This window comes from Dermacentor albipictus, chromosome 6, assembly GCF_038994185.2.
Source record: "Dermacentor albipictus isolate Rhodes 1998 colony chromosome 6, USDA_Dalb.pri_finalv2, whole genome shotgun sequence".
NCBI lineage: Eukaryota > Metazoa > Arthropoda > Arachnida > Ixodida > Ixodidae > Dermacentor > Dermacentor albipictus.
This window is the reverse complement of record NC_091826.1, coordinates 52,078,574-52,101,929: the sequence shown is the minus strand read 5'-3', so window position 1 is coordinate 52,101,929 and position 23,356 is coordinate 52,078,574. Positions and strand designations below refer to the sequence as shown.

Sequence of the window (23,356 nt, the reverse complement as noted above, 5' to 3'; positions counted from 1 at the left end):
CAAGATCGATGCTGAAAGGTATATAATGCGCTGATGCTGGTATGGTGAATGTTTTTTGTTTCTTTGTCGGTACCTTATTTGCCTCGTTGCATATTATAGAGCCCTCGCTGATTTCAAGTCTGCAAACACTGAGCAAAGCAAAAGCCTTCGTTCTATAGCTGGAGTCGCTTAGCAATAATAAATTCTGTTTTCTTAGAAGCACAACCCGTGGTTCCACGAAGCGAACAGGCTTCTGAACAGATACACAATGGTATCTTTTCTGAACAGACTGACTCATTGATTCGCATGTAAAACCCCAGAATTCATTCGTTCACTGAACGATTCGCAAAATAAATGAAATATCGCACCATTGCAACTAGCGCGCTAACATGTTATGCCTTTTGTGACATTTTCAACCTGTTTGTAAAGAATGAAAAGAAAGTCAGCTAATTTTGTCAATCACAAGCATGTCAGTTCTCCAGCTTTGAGTGTTTAGAAAGATTCTGCTTGCCGCTGGCGGTTCCTCTGAACAATGCGCGTGCGTGGTAGTTTTAAATAGCCGAATATGCACAATAACTACGAGTGTTATCTCCTCTCAGTTTCCACTGGTTCTGTAACAGGTCACAATGGTTGTGCAGGAACATTGCAACACAAACTGCACAACATCCACCTTTGAGCGTAAGGAACGTTTCTGGGTGATATAATGTTAATACTAGCTGTCTTTCTCCATGTCATTTTTCATTCACGTTGGACTTTCACAATGTCGTGAAATTGCGCGGCGAGCTGACTATTGATCCCACGAGGTGATCGCCTTTTTTTACAGCGAACCTGTTTATGGTTCCGTGCATTTTTTCGTGTCGGTCGACAAAACTGTGTGAGCAGAAACTATCATCTTCAGCAATGGCTCGTGCCACTGTTCGCGCGTTCGTAGTCTTCTTCCACATCTGCCGCCGATGCCGTTCGTCAACCATGTAACGATACTGTCCCTCCCTCTGCGAAGGTGCTGACGGCACTGGCCTACTGCTAGTCGGCGCGCAGACTTCGGTCTCAAATTCCTTGCCTCAGTATGTCGGGAAATGAAAACACGAAAGTATGTAACGGATGTAAAACACAAATGTACGCGAATGTATCAAAATAAACGTGTGCCCGTATCTTTCGTCGCGATGACCACCAATCAAGGCAATAAATGAGTCCATACTTTGGTTCAGTATCCTGTGTCACCCTTTTGTCGTGTGCTACACAGCATCGCTGGTCATCCAGCCTCGCAGGGTGCAATGGTTCATAATTTTATGAAGTCGTTTAAGGCAAGCAAAATTCTAATGCAGTGCATACCATCTTATCTCTTCTGGAAACGAGCTGCCTAATACGAGGCAGTCAAGAAACACTGTTTCTGCTATTGGTTAGGAGTATAGCTCTTTCTAAGGGAGGTGATTTTCAAAATTTACGATTAGTAAGCTGTCTTGTTCCTGTTTTTTCTCTCCGGCTTATCATCGTCAAGCTCGCATGCGCTAACGTAGCGTGCGGGATATTAATACAAAGGCTACACAGAGAATACGATGTGCTGCAGCAAATGCATCGTCATCTGGAATTGAATTGAAGCCTACACCACAAAATGCGGACGTATAGAGGAAAAAAACAACGAACGCAAAATGCTTTTTGTGGCAGCTTTTCATTCATGTGTTCTTGTCATCGTGCTACGCTAGTGGTGCCAAATCAATGAGCAAGACCAACACGTCCAAAGCAGCACCCTCATGTATCGGCATGCATTACGAACAGTGGCTTGGTGGTTATGTTGTACTCATAGAACGTCTGTTCCGGTGCACTATGGGCTTTTGCTGTGCACTTTGCTTCGGTTTTTACAGTGGAAGTATACGCCCTGCTTATGGCTTTGGAAAAATAGTAACATGAGATTATAAAAAAAAGCAGTGGTCTACACCGATTCTCTCAATTCACCTAATTCCCTCCATAGAAATCCATAGTGCCAACCTCTTCTGAACGACATCCTGAGAATGCTTGGCGAAAGTGAAAATCATGGTAAAATAATTCGTCTCTGTTGGGTTCCAAGCCACGTCGGAATCCCGCGAAATGAAAAGGCGGACCAATATGCAGCAATGATATCCCGTGAAAGACGAAGAGAAATAAATCTTCCATTCAAGGACTGTGTTTGGGTAGTGCGTGCTGGGATCACCACAAAGGGGCCAAAAGATTGGGGCTGTCAATTTAAGAACTACAAAAAGTAAAACCCATATTGCCGGAGTAGAAGAAATCGCACCACCAGGAACGTTTCATGGAAGTTATCCTATGTGGCGTTCGTAACGGACACAGACCATATCATACATAACTTTTATTGAAAAATGAAGAACAAGCCGTTTTTAATGAATGCCAAGAAACTATAAATCACATTTTAATAACATGTCTGGTGTTGGAGGAAAAAAATACAGAAATATCGTTATGAACTTAAGGAAACACTAACACCACTTCATCCCTCTATGATCCTAGCGGAAAACGCACTTGTATCTCTAAATGATATATTTAAGTTTCTGGGCGAAGGTTTCTTAAATATATCCTAAAGTAATAATTTTTCTGACTTCAAGCACTTTCATCAAATTATATATTCTCGTCTTGTGCAAGGCACATCGTAGCCGTCATTGTTTTTGCGCCATAAAACCCTACATAACTAACTCTTGTGTGCCTCCTTAATATCTGAAAATTCATCTGTACTCCTACAAATTAAGTGAACACTACTGGAGCGAATGAGTTCCAGTCTTCCGGCACTGCAAGAATACCTTTTTCTCGCGAAGTCGTTCAGTATTTGGAAGAGCAGAAGCCTGCAACACGTTTAATGACTTTTAGGTTCTTCACTGCACAAGGCTTTACATTCAACGTGTTCACAGGATTTCTTCAACATATATATGGTCTTCCAGTTTTGAACCTATGAGACGCGCTAACATTCTTGGATCAGTGAGAGCTGGAGGGTTACGGTTGGTGTATTTGTATGTGCGACCGTTAGTCTCGCGGCATGTCTTTTTTCGGGATAGCTCTCGTCCAATATTATGAGCCTTCTTGCAGGTTAATCCTGTTCATGTCCTACCAGAATTGGTTGGCTCTTCGATTTTCCTTTCTAAACCATGCTTATGGGGGTTCATGTGTGAAGTTTATTTTCTATTGCTATTCTGCATTTTCGTTCTTCTAAAGCTTGTTGTTTCACTTTGTCCCGAAAAAATCATTGCAAATATTTAACATCGATGTTGTTCTCTCCATTGTTTTATCCATAAATATGCATCAGATTACCAGGAAATTATACACTTGCAAGAGTGCGCAATGTGCCAGTTACCCCTTATACAAAAAAATTTTTTTTTACAAAAAACACACTGAAACTTTGCCAGTTAGGACATGGCTTCGAAAAAAGAATATATTTGTTTTGGCAAATGGCTGGCGCCTTTGCAGCGCGCCTCAAACTATTGAACATTGCTTTTTTTTCATTGTAAAGATGCTGTTGTATTTTGGTATATCCTCCATAGAAATTTGCGGAAATGGTTTAGCTAAATTTGCACAGTATACGATATCATGTTGTTCCATATGATGGCATGCCATTCGATATGTTTTTATTGGCAGGCCTACTCAGCGTATAGAAAACGTCTTTGTAAGACGTAAATGCAGACAGAACAATTTCCTCAAGACCGCATTTCTCTCAAATGATTACGCAGGTAAAGGCATTTATTTACGATCAAAATGAATGTCAGCCGAATTGGTGTATACTTTTTATTAGGTGCTTGACTTCTCCTTTCAAGCTTTCGTTCTGAGGGAAGGTGGTTGTTTGTGCGAACTTTGTATGTACTGCTCCTCGACCTGTCATTGGTTATGACCATCTGTTGATGCATGAGCAGAAACTATTCACAAGATTATGAGCATTTATTACAATAAATACCATGTAAAAAGTAAGTTTCACGATAACTCGGTTGTTAGCGCACTCCGAAATGCACATTTCTTCACTGGCATTGGTTCGAATCCCAGCGGAGGTGGTTGTAGAGAAGTGTTATTTCCCTTTGCGCTGTGGCAGTCGTGATGCTGGGGATGACGGGGTAGCCAGAAGGCAAGACTGTTTGTTCCTTGCGAGTAGCCCTTGAAGATGGCGGTTGTCGTCAGCGCAACACACTGGACAGACAGGTGGTCGGGACGTACTGAAATGGCGAACCCCCGTTCGAGCACCTACGCAGCGAAATTCCTCACAGCCTCGTATTCATTCGCTAAATAGAAAACATCCACAGCGCAATGCATTGGTTGACCAGAAACTGTTGGTTTAAGAACCATGGCTTCAACTATTTTTATTCCTCAGATTCGCAGCTAAACTGCGGGCACTATACGATAAGAACCGCTCTCGACACGGAGTAGTTACTTAAAATAGAAAAAATCTACTGAAAAAAAAAGTCATTTAATCTTAAGACCGAAGTACCTACTACCACTGCGTTGCCGGAGATTACCAGGCTTTGAATTCTAGGCTCCGCAATAAGCGACCAAAGGTTCAGCATTTTTTTTCATAATCCGACGTTTCAAACGGCAGCTTTACTGGCTGTGAGTAATGCTAAGACCGCAAAAATCCGCCTGTAATGCAGAGGCAGATGTAATTTTTAGTTCCTTTTCTTTTTCTTTCGAGGGATGGAACGGGAGGAGATGGGAGTATCCATGCAAAGAGAAAATCCATGGCAGGCTCGATCAATGGAGAAAAATGCGGCTGCTTGGGAGAGACGATAAATATTAGCAAGAAGCTTAAGCTGTTCTTTTGCCCAGTCTGCAATCAGGATTTTATAGGCCGCATCGAAATCAAGAAGCAAAGCTTAGGTGACCTGGCGAAGACGTTCGATGCGACTGACGGGTCTTTCATCTTCCTTTCGGAAGGCCGGAATGGATAGGCTAAAAATAGAACACTTCTCGCTGGAAAGGGCGTCCGCACTTCAGCGTGTGTTGCACACCGGAAAACGGTTTTTCGGAACAACCACTCCGTCAAGCCTGCGCATATAAGCGGTTTTCACCGTGAAGAGACTTGGTTCTGGCAGAGGAACGCAGAAAGATGGAAACATTCGTCTTCAGCTTAGCTCAGTAAAGGGGCTTTTCCTATTCTTACTACATGGTTTAAGTTCAAGATTACGACGTGGGCTTCACACTGTTTTTGCGCAATGTGCTTTAGCGGTGGCGTGTGATGAGTGCGGCGTTTTGCTTCCAGTGCAGGCATAAACAAGAAGGGGCGAAAACGTAGGGCTACGTTCACAGACGCCTCGGCTTGCCTTTCGGCAAAGGAACAGGAGAGGGTTCCGAAATCAATACATGAGAGGTTTCCAAATCTTTACAGAATAGCGTTGCAAAATCAATGGCTGTGCCGTGTAACCCTTTTAACTATCAGCTTTTAAATATATCTAGAGCGCGCCCATCTCCAAGTGGAGAGAGAGAGAGAAAACAAAAGTAAGCATAGAAAGGCAGGGAGGTTAACCAGAGGTAGTTCCAGTTGGCTACCCTGCACGGGCGGAGGGAATAAGATGATAAAAGGAGATAACGAGAGGAAGGGGGGATAGAGATAGAAAGAGAAAGAGACAGATGATCAGAAACAAAGTGCGTGCACTGTAGAGCGGTAGGGGACGGCGTTCTTAAAGTCTATTGCGAAGGCCCGTATATATAGACCACAGGAATCTTAGTAACGCGAGTAAGACCCTGAATGCGGATGTTCTTTGGGAGCACTGACCTAAACCGTTTAGTTCTGATAGCGTACAATTCTCCAACAGGTCCAGCACTATGCACATATCACTTGTCTCTGGGCACTATATCGCGGGCAGACACAGAAAATGTGTGCGAGAGTCCAAGTGACGCCGGACTCACGTGCGTATCTTCTGCTTCAAATATGCAGTATGCCTCTGAATTGTGTTTTCGTCGTTGTTTCGGCATGGTTCAGGAGCCAGGTGCTGTTCAATAGTTTCTCCACTAAACTTCACTTGCCTTTCACCACTGATCTTGCTGTGTTTGTTTTTTTCGTTCATGTCCTGGTCCCTTGACGCTGCTTCAAGATATATTCAAATTGAACCAACTCGTCTATATCAAGCTGTAGACGCTATTTGCATTACAAGTTATTTAGTACCGAATCCTAATATGTTTAACAGTCGATATTACTGCGTATGGCTCAGCTGCGAAGGTACTGGTTTCAGTGTGCAGAAAATCTGACTCCGAGAAAGGTGGTCCGAGTGCTGCGTAATACAGCGTCATGTCACCTTCATGCTTCAGTGTAATATGCCGGGCATGAGTATTTCGCCCGAAGTTCTAGAAAGTGCAGCTTGATAGGTGTTTCTGGCGCGTGCTTAGTGACCTGAATAAACGACGTGTACATTCTATGAGCTGCCGCTGCCCCGGTGGTAACAGCTTTTCTGGAGGCATGAGGCGATGTTCAAGGAGTGGTACGCCCACTTCTTTGCTGAGACTTCGAACACGCAACGAGAAAGGCTCTCTCGCTGCACGTAGATTCTAAAAGAGAATGTCACTGGTCGTGTCATTTATGGTCGAACATGACAGATGTTAACAGTTGGGACTTACTTTTAGAAAATATGTCAAGTTTGAATATCTTCTTCGTAGGCGGAGGGCCCACTTGTTTGCGTCTACGTAGAGGCTTGCCACAGGACTTGTCCTAAGAGCGCCTGTGGCCAAGCGGGTGCCTAGATGGTAGACCGGATCCAGCATCATCAGAGCACCGCGCGTAGCAGACATGTACACTACGGCACCATAGTCTAATCCTTTAGCTATAAGGCCCTAGTAGAAGTCCACTAGGTATTTTTTATTGCTACTCCATGTGTGTGGGACAGAATTTTAAGAAAGATCATTGTTATTAAGTATTTGTTTAAAGATACTTTGTGTGTGGAATAAACGTAAGCTTTGTGTCTATTATTATGCCTAAAAATCTGCATTTAGTGTTCGCCGGCATGTGCTGTTCATGCAGCTTGACATTTGAACCGGCCATAAATCTTCTGTTTCGTGTGAAAAGAACACAAGAGCTTTTATTAGGGTTCATCTTAAAGCAGATTTCCTCAGCTGATGTAGAGAATTTGTTGAGACCAAGCTGAACCTGTCGCTCGTAGATTGCATGCGAGGTTACGAGACCTGAATCCTACCTGTACGTCGTCTTCATACACCTAATAAAAGATACTTCTCGGAATGGCGGAATGTCAGGAATTAATTCCAATGAAAAGCGTGCAGACAAGTACTTCACCCTGCGGTACTCCAGTTCCCTGGATAAACGACCTCGACAAAGCATTCCCAAATTGTAACTCGAAAAGTACTTTTAGCAAGATAACATTCTGTAACACAACACATGCTTCCAAGCATACCTATCTCGGACAGGTATATTCCAAAGCGCCTCGTCGTGTCGTACGCCTCTTCCATGTGCAAGAATACGCATAAAAAAACTCTTTATGAACAAAAGCACTACGATTGTTTGCCTCAATGCCCATGAAGTGGTCGGTTGTTGACCGGCCTGATATGGAGCCACATTGGTGTGGATAAACTGATTTGTTTAATTCGAGAAAATGTAAGACACGGCTGTTCATCATTTTTCTTAAATAGCTTGCACAGGCAGCTTGCGAACGCTACCGGGCGATAGCTTGTCACTGAGGAAGGGTCTTCCCCTGCTCAGGAACTGGAACGACAATGGTTTCTTTCCTTGGAGACGGAAGATACTTACCAGCACTTATACTAATAAAAAGTGTGAGTAGAGTCATTAGTGTGCCTATGTGGAGATTTTTGACCATATCGTACATTACTTTGTGAGGTCTAGGTGCGGAGCACTACCATTTTCTTCAAGGAGGTTCTTGACAATGGTAAAAGGGCGATTATAGGGTTCGCTCTGTCTGCACTTAAGGTCTAATTGCGTGCGCTCTATTTTTTCTTTGTGTTTAAGGAATGGCTGTGAATCATTCATTGAGGTAGAGTTGCGCACGAAGTGCTCCATAGGAGCATCAGCCTGATCTACGAAGTTATTTCCTCAGTCATTATCAGGGGAAAAGGGTGGGCTGATTGGCCCTTTGGCCTTCTGAGCTCATTCCATACTTTTGCTTCCTGAGTGATTCGAGAGAGATAAATCACTTCCAGATGGCCCTCTTATCTTGTCGTAGCGTTCTTCTTCCCTGCCTTGATTCCTTTTACATTCGACACTTTTCGCATCAAGATACTGACGCAGTCAACCGATGTCTTTTCTCTTTCGCGCATCTCTGCAGTCTCCGTTGCACTAAGAAACTTGCCGCTAACTTCACTGGCCATTTGGTTTTGGCATTAACTTTTCCGCATCGTCAATAATAAAAGTGGCAAAATATTCTACGGCGGCATCTGTGCTAAGATCGCGTATAACATCAGCACAATGCGTTGGCGGGTTAGTTGGTGCGAATTCTTAATTACTTTGTTTAGCGCAAAACAACGGACACAAGAAAGACTACAGGACAAGGGGCTTTGTCAAGCGCCTTGTCCTGCCATCTTTCTTGTGTCCGTTGTTCTGCGCTAAACAATGTAATTATAGATTCGCGTATAAGATCTTGTGTTAAGTACCTATAGATTCTTTGAAACGTTTAAAATCAGCCAAATCGAGTTTTCATCGAGCGACGTACGGAGGAGTGTGGTGTTGTGTTAGTAAGTTAAGAGTCTCTAGGAATTGGTGACTCTCATGCAGATTTTTTATGAAATTCCATCCTAATTGAACAAAATATTATGCGGATCCCACGACCTGTCGGAATCGACGTAAGCGAAGCTTTTTCTGGTGTTTGCATTGATTCAGGACAGTTAGCGGTAATGTTGACGGTGAATATTTAATTTCTTCTGTGTTTCGGACAATGCCAGAGGGGTCAATTGACGTTAAAGATTACCTTGCGGTGCATCACTGCTGTTTGTCTGCGTAATGCACAGAACAAATAGCGAGACGTGTTTCCTCGAGGCGTTGTTGTGCGCCATTGTTCCTAATGTCTGAGAGGGTTGACCATTATCATTGCCTCACACGGCACATAGCATGGCGGCTGAGGCGGCAAACATTAATTTACTTATGGGGCTCCACGTGCCAAAACCACAATCGGTTTATGAGGCATGCCGTAGTAGCGGAATACGGATTAATTTTGACACCCTGTCGTTCTTTACCAAGCACCTAAATCTAAGTACCCGATCGTTTTTGTATTTCGCTGTAATATAACTGTTGTGCCCAGGATTGAACCTGCTACCTCGAGCAATGCCACAGCCGCAAAGCTACAATGGCGGACACAGAAGTGTTGGTTTCGCGTGGAACCACTTCCGTAGGGTCGCCTAGAGGCTGTGGTGGTGCGGCTTTGCATCTGCACGCCTTGAGTCATTTGTCCGCTTTACAAACTAGCATGGTGTTTTTTTTTTCAATAGGAGAAACGTATGTCACCATATCTCCAACTTAAATTTATCCAGTCCGTAACCGCTGTCGTCTTTAATGGTAGTGTTTCCTCGCCTTCTCAAGTCGCCTTTTCACTCTCCTGCCATTTCGCACATGTATAGGAACTGCGAGCGAAAAGTGACAAGGCTTTCATTCACTCGGTTCGTGGCTACGTTGGTTCTACCGATCCTCGGCTATCTCTTTTTACCTGTCCTCTGGTTTGCTGTACTATAGTAATAATGTAAGCGCTGCAGTGTCTGCGATTTTTTTCAGGCGGTTTACTGATAATTGCAGCTGTCAGGTATTATTGAGCTGACGGCCAAGGACTTCCAGAAGGCATTGTGACAACCATCGATGGAAAGGCCCAGACGAGTTTCTCGCGTAGCCCTTCGTCTCTGCCACGCTCCTTCCATGTAACTGCACGCTCTGAACCACCTACCAACGTGGAGTTCAAAGCAGCAGCAGCAATGGAAAAGTCGAAGGAAGAGGCAAAGAAAGGATTGCTTCAGAAGCATGGAAAATGCAAGTGCTAAATGTAACTTTGAATATGAATTACGTGCAATATTATGGTAAGTAAGCTTTCTCCTATTAAATAGGTACACTCCAGGCGTCACAGGAAACGTTTCTGCAAAAATCAGTCCGGGAGTCTTCCCACACACTGATTATGGACATTAAAGTCCCCGACGACTAGCAATGGTTCAAGTAGCTGGTCAATAATGCCATACAATTATGCTTTGCTCAGGTAATAGTTAGGAGGTATGTAGATTGAGCAGATGGCACCCAATTTATTCAGAATTGCAAGCACTGCAACTGCCTCGAGGCCCATCTGAAGGGGAACAAATGTTGGCAAGCAACATTCTTGTCGACGGCTATTGCTACGCCCCCGGATGAGGTGTTAGCATCATTACGGTCTTTGCGAAAATGTCATATGGACGGCGGAAATTCGCCTGCGTATGTTTTAAATGTGTTTCCTGTACATGCAGCACCCTTGGTTTATATTTGTGCAAGAGTTCTTAATCTCATCAATATTGCGGAGAAGGCATCTCACATTCCAATGTAGAGTACGTGCATCGGTTTTGGAACGGTTTGCTATGCGTTTAGGAAATATACGACTAGCTCACAGAGCCCTTTCCGGGCGCCGTGGTGCGCGGTTCCTTTTTGGAGCAGTGGGGAGAATCCTGCCTCTCCTTAGGCGCTGATTGCGCCGAGCGGCAGGGAGGTATGTCCATCGCCTGTTGCGGTGTGCTTGACACCCGCTCTTGCAAGTGATGTGTTGCCTTTGAAAGCCTCGCCTCGAGAGATGCGGCCCTAGAGACCGCCAAACCAGAGCTCGATTGACCCTCCTTCACAGACGGCTGAGCAGCGCCAGCTGCTTTTGCTAAGAGGGCTGGTGGAACAGCCACCAGCCCCCTTGTCGAAAGCAGCCAGCCACCAGCCCCCGGCATCAGCCCGGAAACACTTTGGTTGGCCCGGGCTGATGTTGAAGTCTGCTGTGGCAACGCCGCAGCAGACTTCGCATAAAGTATATGTGAATCATTACGGTGAATCATCGTATTCATCAGTCGATTTTCCTGTACACTGTAGGATAAAACTGTCTCCCAGTGCTGTTTGTTTATTTATTTCTTGCATCCTGCAACTATGCGTGATACCTGCAAATTTCCTAACTTTATCGCACAACAGTATCGTCTGATTAGTAGTCGAAGAATAAGAATTGTTGCTGGAATGGCCATGAAATGGCTTCAAGGACATTACTTGTTCTACTTCCGTTAATCATTTGAGGCCTCTATTTTTCCTGTGAATCTTTCTCTCGTGTTGGAACATAATCATCTGCTATTCTCGACTGCGGGTTCCTTCGCTTGCAATCAGTTCTATTATAAACCTCGGGTTGTTTGTTATACGCATTGCATCACACCGATTTGATCCCTAATTGATGTCGCCCACTTTCATTCTGTGAAAATTAAGCTTATAGTTTTCCTCTCATCGGTCGTAGCATGGTCCTATGGTTCTTATCCAGCTTCGTTGCAGAGCTCTGAGCATCAATCAATCGCGGAGGGTAAACAGGCAGTATACAGCTTTTTGAAGGTTGTGCGTCTTCATTCGTGGAATTTCAGTTAAAATGGCAGGCTTCACACCCTTCAGTCAGGCTCTATACTTGTCCTTGTGCGTGCTCTTGCAATTGCCCAGTACAGTTATGAAGAAGCGAAGTGCAAGGAATCCGCGATTTTTTAGTTCCTTTTTGTGCAAGCGTGCGTGTGCACTCAATATGGATCCGCGAAATAAGCATTGCACGTAGCTATACTGTGTTTATGTAACCTGCTTTAGCACATTTCCGCATCTAGAACGCAAGTGCGAGACGGAGGCCATGGTTAGGTTAACATCACCGACGTTTCTAGCATACCACACATAATACAAAGAAAGCAAGCATTTCGTTGAGATCAGGTTATGGCAGAAAAAGAAAATAAACGGTTGAAAGCTCCTTCAAAGCGTGGCGCGCACAGGCATAGATAGTCCGTGGTCATACCTGATGTTGCGCTCGCTGAGGATGAAAAGTCGTCGAGTAGCCGCATTCAGCGCATTTATGAATAGTGTATATGTGAACGCGTTCCCAGCCGTTAGTATTGATTCTGGGTTTCTACGAAACGTGTCGTGCTGTTTTTAAGGAGGCTCTTGCGCGAAGTGTCGAAGCAAGGTCAGGAAGCAAAGCACTTAGCGTATCTTCTTGCGCTGCAGGGTTGAGGCTGTCACTCTATGCATGAGCGTGAACATAGACGACAAACGGGGACAAGCACTGTGGCATCTTTCGCCGTCCTTCGTCTGAGTTCGCGCTGTCAAATATCATGAATTTACACCAACTAGACCGGTCGCTAACCTTACTATAATTCATCCTATAGTGCTTAAAGCTCCCTCTTTTCAAGCTTTTCGCACCTAGAGCGCATAAAAAGCTGGTACGTGATGCCACTCGGGCCCTCCTCAAAAATAGGTAGGCTTAGTTTTGATAACCAAGAAAGGTCAAATATGCATTTCTTGATGCAATACGTGCTAGTCTAGGCACTAAGAGACATGTAGTGATAAGAAAAACAAATGGGACCTGCGTTTTCATGGAGTTGCACGGCAGGCGAAGTGCACTCCTAGTTCGAGTGAATGGATTTCGAAAAGCGTGGCGACAGCTGCAAGTGATGTCGGGTAAATAACGTCAGCAGTGACGCATGCCAAGCCTGCCGAGTTTAAGGCGTCTCTTCTTCGCTGCAGAACTCCCACTCAACTACGAACCTGTCAACAATGCGCATACGCTATTTTTCTGCATCCTGTGCGCCTGTTATGGAATATTAAATTTTTCTTCTCTCAACGAGAGAGAACACATGACGATGAAGGCTTCAAATTTTCTAGAACTCGATCATTATTTTCATGCCTGTCGTGGGACCTTACGACAATACTTTTACTTTCTTTGTACAGATCTGTCTAGAGTTTAATCCTCAAAATGCTTCGAACTTAAAGCCATTGAATGAATGCGCGTTTAGTGGCGCAAAGGCCAGGTATGGCAAAAGAGTGCCATGCCAGTGTTAGTGAGTTTACAGTGGAGCGATGAATTCTGAGAAGTCGATGAGACGTGGCTCTAAAAGGGCCTAAAATAAATCATGAGCCGTTCCACTTTTTCAAGGTGTATGACCAGCGAAGCTGTGTAGCACAGAACAAAGTGGTGCCACAGAGTTTTGAACAAAGGTGCGAACACGTATATTGTCATGATCGGTGGTCACCATGACGAAAGGTACGCGTACACATTTATTTCTATACATTCGCGGTCATTCGTGTTATCCATTCGTTATATACATTCGTTTGTATACATTCGTGTGTTCATTTCGCGATATATTAAGGCAACGAATTTGAGACCGAAATCACCGCACCGACTTGCAGTGGGCCAGTGCCGTCAGCACCTTCGCAGAGGGAGGGGCAGTATGGGAACGCTGGCATGATGAGCGGCAACGAAGCCACAGCTGTGGTAGAAGATGACCACCGTCGAAGCGTCGCGCCTAAACGCCCCTGAGTGGTCCTTCAAATTATGAACTTGTCGCGGGCAAGAGAGCTCGTTGAGACACTTGGCGCGTTTTTATTTGGCCTTGCACAGAACGCGTACGAGAGCTTGAGCGGACATGAAACGCGCGGAAAGAAGCATTTCACCGAAAATTGCCTCTGGTTTAGCTCTGGTTAACCCTAGTGGATTTGCGAAAGCAAGAGTTGCATGGCTATGCTTGCGGTGTTAGCTTGTAGTTAGGCGTTTGGTTTAACTCTGTTATATAGACACGACAAGACGCACTGTTCAGGTGACGACTAGGTAACGTCTACGCAGCGTCTCATTCCGACGCTCTCGAGAACTCAAAGCGGTCTCTTCCGCAGTTGAAGAGTCACACCGGGACGCGGCATGACTTACCCCCGTATTCAGAAATGCATCTTCATTCGAAGCCCGTGCTTGACTTGATTTAAACGACGCCTGTCGTCAACGCACCAAAAGAAACGCAATGAGCGTCTTCGGCGCGTTCGCATAAGACGTCATTCATATCAAGTCAAGCATGGGCTTCAAGTTAAGACGCATTTCTGAATACGGGGGTTATTCTAGCCACATCTTCGTTACAATGCTTCTCGAGTCGCGCGGCGCGTTCTTCTGGCGTCTGTTGAGCGCGTTGTCTTTTCCTCGCTTCGTTGTGTCGTTGTTGTCTGTTCTGTCGTTGTGTCGAAACACATTTTCGTGTTTGAGGCAAAAGGTCACAAAAACTGGATAAATGAAGAACTTGATGCTGACGCACACCCTCGCAGATTTAGCTTCAGTTATTACTGGTATTAATTGCAATATCTGTTTCCGAGCTCAGTGGTCGTAGCGTATGCAGCCGCGATGTCGAATTAATGTGAATATTGAAACTGGAATCGTGCTTAGATTTTATATATGTCCATTTGTTTGACGTTTGGAGTTGCGTTTCGACAAAAAGAGGTTTGTGTGCCGCTTAGCTATGCCGTGTGTCATAGGTGAGCAACTGTGTTGTATGTGGCAGTATGTGTAGCTATACTGTTTAGCATGCGACATCAGCTGTAGCACATTGTCTGTATTGCTCGGAAATATGAGCCAGAGGTTTACTTTCAGTAAAAGAATATTGCCCTTGTTTGTGGAAATCTTGTCGTCCAAATGCCACGAAACTATCTGGAAGAGTAACCCAGGTGATGCCGAATCGTTCTTTCATCTTCAAAAGGGTGAGAATTTACGACTAAATTTGATGTCTTCTTTTTTTTCTAATCATGCGAAAACGTAGGGAGATGAATCAGTTATAACATCTGCCGCCTAATTTATAGCGAACACTGAGAGGCGCTTTTGCACAATGAAAAGAAAATCTTTGTTTTTTGTGTTAGCTCGTTCATTATTTGCCAGCGTGACATAAGGTGAATGGTGATTTTAAAAACTAAAGTGAATTGTTCGCCTTTGTCTTATCCTATACAATTGTAACCCGTGCTTCCCGCACGAAGCCTGCGCGTCACCGTGGTTATTTTTGGAAATCGCAACGTATATAACGTTTGATACGCTAAGTTGCACATTTTCAAATAAGATTTAAAGAATATAATTTTAACGCAAAGCAAGCGGCAGCGTTTTTAACATGGCCAACTCGCCCAACAAGACGTTCGTTTTTAACATGTTTGAGCGTGACTTGGTTTTTGGTGTCTAAGTAAACTGTTTATAATTCATTAGTACGGTAAAACGTTTTCTACTGAAATTATATTTCAGTGACTTTATAGACTAGTGTGTTCGCCATCACAATAATAATGGCCAAGTTCTCTTCTATTTTTCATTGATGTGGATTGGTGTTTGTGCTTTGTGGAGTTCAATTTGATTTTTTATTAACGGTGGTAGTTCGCTTACAATGGGTCCTTTTGAAGAGCGTTAGGTTTAGCTTTTGATACCTGTTAGCGTAGACATCTTTCAATTAACAGCGCAGAGAGAAAGGAAAAATAGAAAAACAACCGGTTTGCGAAACTCAAGGTGCTGGCCAAAGAACCTCAAGTGATAAAAATTCATTTACAGCTCCCTACAACGGAGTGGCTCATTGCCAAATCGTGGCTTTGGAAGAAAAAAAAAAATATATTTATTCTTAATCATGCATCTCATTTCCTCAATACTTATAGATATTTCGCAAACGTTTAGTTTTACAGCTGCTATATGGTATCTAAAAGAAGAAATGGATTTGAATGCTCCCTTTCTTATCTTTAAATAATGAAGACGGGTACATATCTAAAATAATTGTCTTCTTTATTTTCTCATTTTATGTACTACAATCCTAGATGAAGGTATCCTGTAGCGATGGGGCACTTACCCCTGCCTTGCGTCAGCTCATTCTTGCCTATATTGCCAAGTTTTTAATCGCACCAAACCAACTGCGGGCCTCTAAGCCGTTTCATTTCCTTCCGTTCTGCCACTTTATTAGAGATCTAACAGGCAAGAATAGGCACTTGAAAAAAACTTTCGATTATTATGTTTCCGCAGCTAGGAATCATTCTGACGTGGAATGCAAATATGGTTGCTTAGAACTTGTACAGTCGCCTGAACTTCCGACTAGAGTGCTGAATCAGCACACTGCAGCGAAAAAAAAAATATCGAATGACGTCTGTACATTGCCGGCCAGTCTGAGCCATCATTCTTGAGACCAGCGGAAGCCACAATGAAGCTTTACAATGCAGTATCCATGCTGGTACCTTGAGCCTAACAGCTATAGCTATTGACAACTCCACAATCCGTTACAAAGATCTTTTCATGCGAGCCTGAGGTTTGAGAAGTGGATGCGTTTGTGCTTAGCAGGCCCCCGAAAGGTGCAAGCACCATGCTCACGGTGTTGCTACACTGGTGTACGCACGATTCTCGACTGTTTTCAACCTTCATAGCCAACTCCCCACTGCAACTCCTGTTGTAGTCTATCGCACATAGCATTTCACAATATTTAAGCAGGAACGTCTGCCTTGCTTTCAGAAGGTAAATACGGGTTCTCTGCACTGAGGCGGAAATATGTAAGGTTAATTGGTCAGTGTGTGTTGGGATAGAAACAAACGAGAGTTCTGTTTGCGAGTCGGGGCTGCACCTTTTTTTTTTATAGTAAGCTGGGAGCACGTGCGATAAGTTCGTCTGCACCCGATGATTTGCCCTTGTTTATGCTTGCGCTGCGCAGTGTTCGCGGTGGGGCTTGGGCTTGCAAACACAGCAGACACCCACCACCCGCAGAAATTCTCAAACCCCAGTGAAACGGGAGACGCGAGTAACAACCAATCGGTCCAAGTTGAGTTTCTTCCAACAGGTTTCGAAAATAAACGAAGGTTTGCTTTGGGCAAAGTCTCTTGTATTAGTGTACATGTATGACTTGAAAACGTGCTGAACGCGTTGTAATAGAATTTAGGCGTGTTCACACTGTCGGAAAGCAAACTAGCGCCGCTGTACGAACGTTCCAAAGCTGGAACGAGCGCTGTTTGCTGGCTTTCGCAAATTGCTTGCGAGCAAATGAACTGACAACTCAACACGTTCAGTGAGAAACCAGCACCTTCTGCGTGCACCGCTAAACTGAAGCATGCTATGAAAAGGATACGTCGCCTCGCGGCCTACCTCGTGTCATGGTCAACTTCAGACCTTCCGAGGCAGTTATCATTGCTGCTGCCGGGCCTGCTGACAAATGTGCATCAGCGAGAATATACCTGCTGCGTAAAGCATTAGTAACACTAATGCTGGGGCAGAAGCTAAAAACGAACAAAACTAAATGCAGCCTAAACGTACATCACTGTAATTTATTAAAGCGCCCGCCTAAACACAGAACACTCCGCGATTTGAGAGGTCTGCAAGATATTGAAAGCAGTGTTCTTCTCGCCGGGATGAAAGAAGTCGGCAGTGAAATGTTTCGAATAAACCGGTGTGGTATGAGTCGTCAGGATTTCCTATTGCGAAGTTTTTTATCCAAGTCGCTCTCCGATGCGTGTCGTCTGCTTCTTTCGCGAAAAGATGAAATACATTCCTGTAGTTCCACCGCGATGACATGTGTAATGCTAAACAAGTCTTTGGACATCCGTATGTAATTTATTTTCAGGCTCTTGCGCGGCTACATCAAGGCGATTTGAAAACTACCAGGCGCTAAGTGCATCCCTACATATGAAGCCCATTTTTGCTTCAAGCTTGAACCTGGATGGGCGGTTTCTCAGCACGGCGGTTACGGGGTGAGTATTTAGTTAGTGTCACCAACAGGGTCGTGGTAGTACTCCCCACTTGTAAGGCAGCCCAGTGCTCGTGCGCTCGAGCGCACGAGCACTGGGATCGTGCGCTTAACTCTAATGCAGCAGCCTAGAACACTGGGACCCACCACACTTGACCAGTGGCTACGGCATTGAGCTGCTAACCACGATGCCGCAGGTTCGATTCCAAAATCCTTTGCTTCACATGGATTCCAGGATGCGGGTTTGATATGCTTAGTTTGGTTTCGTCAGTACATGGACAATTGCCGCCATTTTGACACCTGTAGTGTTGTTAGCTTAATAGAGCAAACCTTGACTCAAAACTCCTATAAAATACTCAAGAGCATATGAATCATTTTACACGCGGAATGACCGTTAGCCTAAGACTCGCCTACAATTTAGAAACTACGAAGTTACATTAGAGGTTATGCGCGTGGCCTCTGAAATACATGGTACGCCAGTACGTACAAATGCTGACGAGCGCGTCATGTGTCAACCGGGCTCCTCTCGCTCTCTTCTTTCTCGACACGCTGCGCCTTCTAACCTTTGGCATGTGCTCAATAACCCAAGGTTGATCCGATGGTTGGTTTCGAACCCTCTATTACCTCAGCACAGACCAGCCTGATGCGCTAACCATACGACCACGGACTACTATTAACTCAGGTAGGCACAAAAAAACGGTCATGGATGGGTACGTGAAGTACCCAACCATGACCATGGATGGGTACGTCATTCTTTGGATACGTGAAGTACCCAAACAATGCCCACACATTATAAAGGGATCGCACGGATACGTGTCGAAATATCACTTTGTCTTTCAGTTTGTGGCGGAGCATGAAAAAGGTGCCGCCACGTTCAACGCAACAACTAATTACTTTTATTTCTCTCCTAACGCACTCGCTCCGCTCGCGCTATCTTCGTGCAATTCGTCGTCGTTGGCACGTCGGCCCATCGGCGATGCCACAGAGCTTCCCGCCGTAGGGATGGAGTCGCACAGGGAGAAAGCATCGGTGCGATCAAAGGAACGGGGGGAGGGGCTGTAGTAACACAGCACGTGATGGTTGGTCTCACCGCGCTCAATGTTGGGATTGGAAGTAGATTTTCTGTCAACGACGTGACCGGAGCCTCTGCTTTCGACACATTCCTGGTTTCATTTATAGACACCACTCTGCTTCTCATTCTCGGTCCTGTACGCAAGGACGACCTAGGCGGCGAGGACAGAATTGTATGCCTTTATTGAACAGCGTCAGCAAGTTGTCCAAGCGACCACCACACACGACTTGATGGTGATGATAATGATCTAAAGAAAGGAAAGACGAAAAGGACGGTGCCATTAGCACTCGGTGTTCCCAGGTGGTCTCCCTCCCAAGTACTCACAGAGCCCAATACCTGGGAGGCAGATCACCTGGGAAGACCAAGTGCTGATGGCACCCTTTTCGTCTTTCCATTCTTTAGATCACTATCATCGTAATCAAGTAGAGTGTGGTGGTGGCTTGGACAACTTGCTGACGCTGTTCAAGAAAGGCACACAATGCTGTTCTCGCTGCCTAGGTCGCCCCTTGCCTACGAACCGAGAATGAGAAGCAGAGTGGTGTCGATAGATAAACCCAGGAATGTGTCGAAAGCAGAGGCTCCAGCCACGTCATTGACAGAAAAGCAGCGGCTTCGCAATACTGCAGCGTCGCCGAAAGGACGAGTGCGTAGTTTTACAGTGCAAGAGGAACGCTGCACGCTTGGGCTGACGGTGGCTGGAACGCGCAGAACGCGCACGCGGAGGTCGACTAGTAGCCACGAGCAGCGAAGCAGCCGTGGAGAAAAGCGCTGCGCGTGCGCCAGACGGCAAGGAGCTTGCAGTGGCGGCACCTTCTCGTATGGTCAGATGTGCATTCGGCGATGCCGGAACGGGGGCTACATTACCTTCAAAATGAGGTGGAAGAAGACTGACAGCTTTGGGGGTGGCAGGATCCTTTGGAACTGCTGTTGGCAGGTGACATATGTGCGCCGAAGATATTGTGTCCAGCTGGGAGAAGAGAGGCATCGTAGTGCTATATCCTGGAGGAGTGGGATTGCTCGACGCGGGTTGCAGGGGGGAAGCAGTTGTTTTGGAGGGGGCGTAGGTGGCCACCTGTTTGCATGGCAGCAAGGGCTGGCACTGCCGGCGTTGGTAGGCCGAACACGAACGCCCGAAGCGCGTCATATGCTTGTGGTCCAGGAGGCGGCACATTGAAGCGCAGAACGGGAGGCAGCAAAGTTATCATGGTGTGGTACTTGTTCTGTTTCCAAGTGATGCTATGAAGGTCGAAGCACGCCTCCAGTTTGAAAAGCTAGCTGGTAGCGTCTCTAGGTCAGAACTAAGGGAACTAAGGTTGTTCCATGGGAATCAGCGCACGGAGGTTTCTACCGGTTGGAGCGCCCTAATGATAGACGGGGCCAGGGCATCGGCTGGCTCGGTGCTTGTTGGGCGCCCGGTGGAATCTTCTGTAACGCGTTCTTCCATCGTGCGGTGTCACCGCTGTGGCGGAGCAGGAAATATGCTGCCACGTTGAAATACCAGAACTGATTACATTTATTTCTCCCCTCACGCGTTCGCTCCAGTCGTGCTGTCTTGGCACACTTCGCCGTTGTTGGCACCGTCGTGCCCACGGGCGAGAAGTTCGCTTTTCGTTCGCTTTCATTTCCGGTATTCTTCCTTATATTCTACATTTCAACTTCAACCACACCTAATTACTCTTCAGCGCTCTTTGGCTGTATTACCTGCACACTTGATATGGTCAAGATGAATTATTGCATTTCTAGATTTTGATCAGAGCTAATAATCACGTGAACCACAAAGACATTTCAAATCTGAAGAAGTGTTTTATTGGCTGGACGTTGAGGCAACTTTTCGCAGTTTTTTTCTTTTGTTGAACAGACGACACAATTCCATGACCGGGTCGCTTCCTCTGAACAGAAAGAAGTGTGAAAGCTTCGGCTTGCTGACACGTATCAGCTAGCACTGCCGAAACGTTCCGCAAATTGAAATTTTAAGTAGCATTTCCGGAGTCGAGGGTCGTATTGTAGTCCTCTAGAAAATGTAATTTTCTCTCATCCCAACCTTTACTCTACACATTTTCCCGCTACTTCTTCCCCAACCTTTCTCATGCAATCACAAACAAAATAAAAGCCTAAATTCGTTGCATGTCAATATATCCATGGGAAACTGTACATTGTTTCGGTTGACTTTTCTGACGTTTTCTGTCGTCCTCGATAGCAGCAGCTCCTTTAGTCATGCCGACAATGCCGCAAGCTTTTTTTTTTCTTTTTTGTTGCTGAAGATGAAGGCCTGCGACTTCTCTTCTTTGATAGGCGGGCTTACCGCTATGTCTAGTCCGCTATTCACCACTAACTTTCGTAAATACTCAATTACCGTCGAAATGAAGTCCGCGATCGCTTGGAACTAGCACGCTAAGTTCTTGTTTTTTTTTTTTCTGTTCGCCGTCGTCTTTCAATTGCTGACTGGTGATCCGCAAAGGTGCGGATAAACCCGAATGCCGGCGAGACAAGAAAAGCGACACGCCTAAAAGCTTCGTTTCTTCGCATTTTCTATCTTTTTTTTTGTACATTTTCTCGAAGGTGCTGGAGCCCCATCTCGGCGTTAGAAGGAAGAGGGAAAAATGATAAAACATAGCTCTTTTTAATGCTGTAACTCCGACCTCCACTTCAAGAGCAACTTCGATGAGGCGAATCTAGAAGGAATTCCACGCTGTTGTACGATGTCGCTTAATTATTTTATCACGCCATCACACTCTGCCATCTCTTACTGCGCTTCTCTTCTATCCGTACTCCTTCTGGAAACAAAGTGACGCCCTCCTATCTACCCTACGCACTGCGTAACCTGCCCAGCACAATTTCTTGCGCTTAATGTCAGCTAAAACACCAGCTATCCCCGTTGGCTTTTTATTCATCATTGCTCTGTTTCTGTCCCCTAACGGTACGCCTATCCATTTTCGTTCCATCGCTCTTTGCAACGTAATCCTAAAGTTATTCTGAAGCTTCTCATTAACCGCCAAATTTTCGCTCCTATGTTGGTAACGGCGGAATGCAATGATTGCACGCTATTGTTTTCAGAGATGGCGCGGGAAGCTGCCGTACACTGACTATAGTAATAATGGCGGCTGATAAACTATTGACATTCTTCCTCAAATGTCTTTCTCATGATCTGGATTCCCTGTTACTAACAAGTCTAGATAAACGTACTTTACAGATTCGGGAAGCTCACTAGCAGTCACAAATTCTCAGCATTCTTACCCAAGCAATTGAATTACATTTGTCTTGTGCGTAATATCCGTCAGGTAAACTTTGCCGACCAAGGTCCTCAATCACTTGTGGCAAGTCATCCCCAGCGTTACCAAACAGGATACTGTCCTCTGAAAACCGTAGCTTGCTGATGTATGTGCCGTTGATTCTCCTTCGCAGTCACTCCCACTATAAGATCTCGTGTACATATTTTTGGTCACGCAGTGAGTAGCGCGTATTTCTACTCCGAGCTTATAATTTCGCTTTTTGAACAAGTCACACTAATAAATTTCAATTAGAGAACGTGATGAAAATACCGCTTCTTAAAAGGAGAAGAAAGAGAAGGAACTAAATGTTAAGCTTGCCCACGATGTGTAGGCAATTGTCAAGATACGCTGTTTGTTTCGCTTCTTCTGCTCGGTGCATTGATGTAAGAGAAAAAAGAGTATGCAATATTTTCTGGCGCAATAGGTACCTACAGCACAAGTTTTGGTGTCGATGGTGCATGTCTAAACAAACACGGACAAGTGGGATAGGCAGCAGTCACATATTGTTTTGAAGTCTTATACCTAAAATTCTATGGCTAACTTAGCTCTGCTTGTTGCTGCTTCTTATTGGTCACTCTGCAGAGCGCATGCGACGCTTCCCTCGTCCTTTTTACAGAACACGAATACCTACATCGATAAATAGAAGGCAACACTGACAATGCTACCAGCGCAGGTAGACTATGCTATTCTGTGTCGAACCGTTTGTTGCTACAGGATGATTGAGTTCGCTTTTCTATAGCGGGCCCTTAAAGAGTGAGTTTCCTGCTAACTAGAAAACAATGACGAAGTCTGTCGGTTATCTTTGCTAATTCTTCCTGTCATTCTCATTTTTCTTTTTGTCATCGAGATTGTTCTGGGCCTCTTTCAACAATTAGTGCAATGAACACTATAGATTTAGCGGGAACGTGAACTTGGAGATCAGGCGGCATAATAGCGACCTTCCGAGCTGTAAAAGAGCAACATGTCCACTGCAGCACACTTTTGTGAAAATGGGCTCTTATTGCAGGCTGGCGAGGTTTCTTATTGCGTGGTGCTGGCAGTCGGAGAGAGTATAATTATTCTTATTAGTTAAGCCCATGTTTTTAGCATCATCCATAATTTAGCCTGATCCTCTGGTGCCGGAGCAACGTGCTATGTCTTGCACGCGGATTGCAGTCGGGTCTTGTGACTGGCGCCATTTTTTTTCTAGACCCTAACTTCGCTAACTGCATACTAGGCTGTTGTTTACTGTCTCTTAAACCATTACGAAGTACGGTAAGCCATGTCTGTTGTATATAGCGCAAAAGCATCTCGTTTAGTATGCAGAGTGAACAATGACATCGCTTAAAACCCAAAACAACGAGAGCATGGCCACAGCTGCTTTAATTGGATCTAGCGATGACGAAGTTAAGCTGCTTAGTTGTTA

The 23,356-nt window shown here is 45.1% G+C and overlaps 1 protein-coding gene across 5 annotated transcripts in view; it reads left to right on the top strand.

Moving 5' to 3' along the window:
* Positions 1-23,356, top strand: part of sha (shavenoid) — a 245,849-nt gene that overhangs the window by 32,411 nt on the left and 190,082 nt on the right. For 2 of the 5 annotated variants that reach the window (XM_070520796.1, XM_065443618.2), the window contains exon 2: positions 17,488-17,614. The exons of the other annotated variants lie outside the window; for them this stretch is intronic. In XM_070520796.1, coding sequence (XP_070376897.1) covers positions 17,584-17,614 — 31 coding nt within the window. In that variant the 5' untranslated portion in view covers positions 17,488-17,583. The remainder of the gene's footprint in view (positions 1-17,487; positions 17,615-23,356) is intronic. 5 annotated transcript variants of the gene reach the window in all.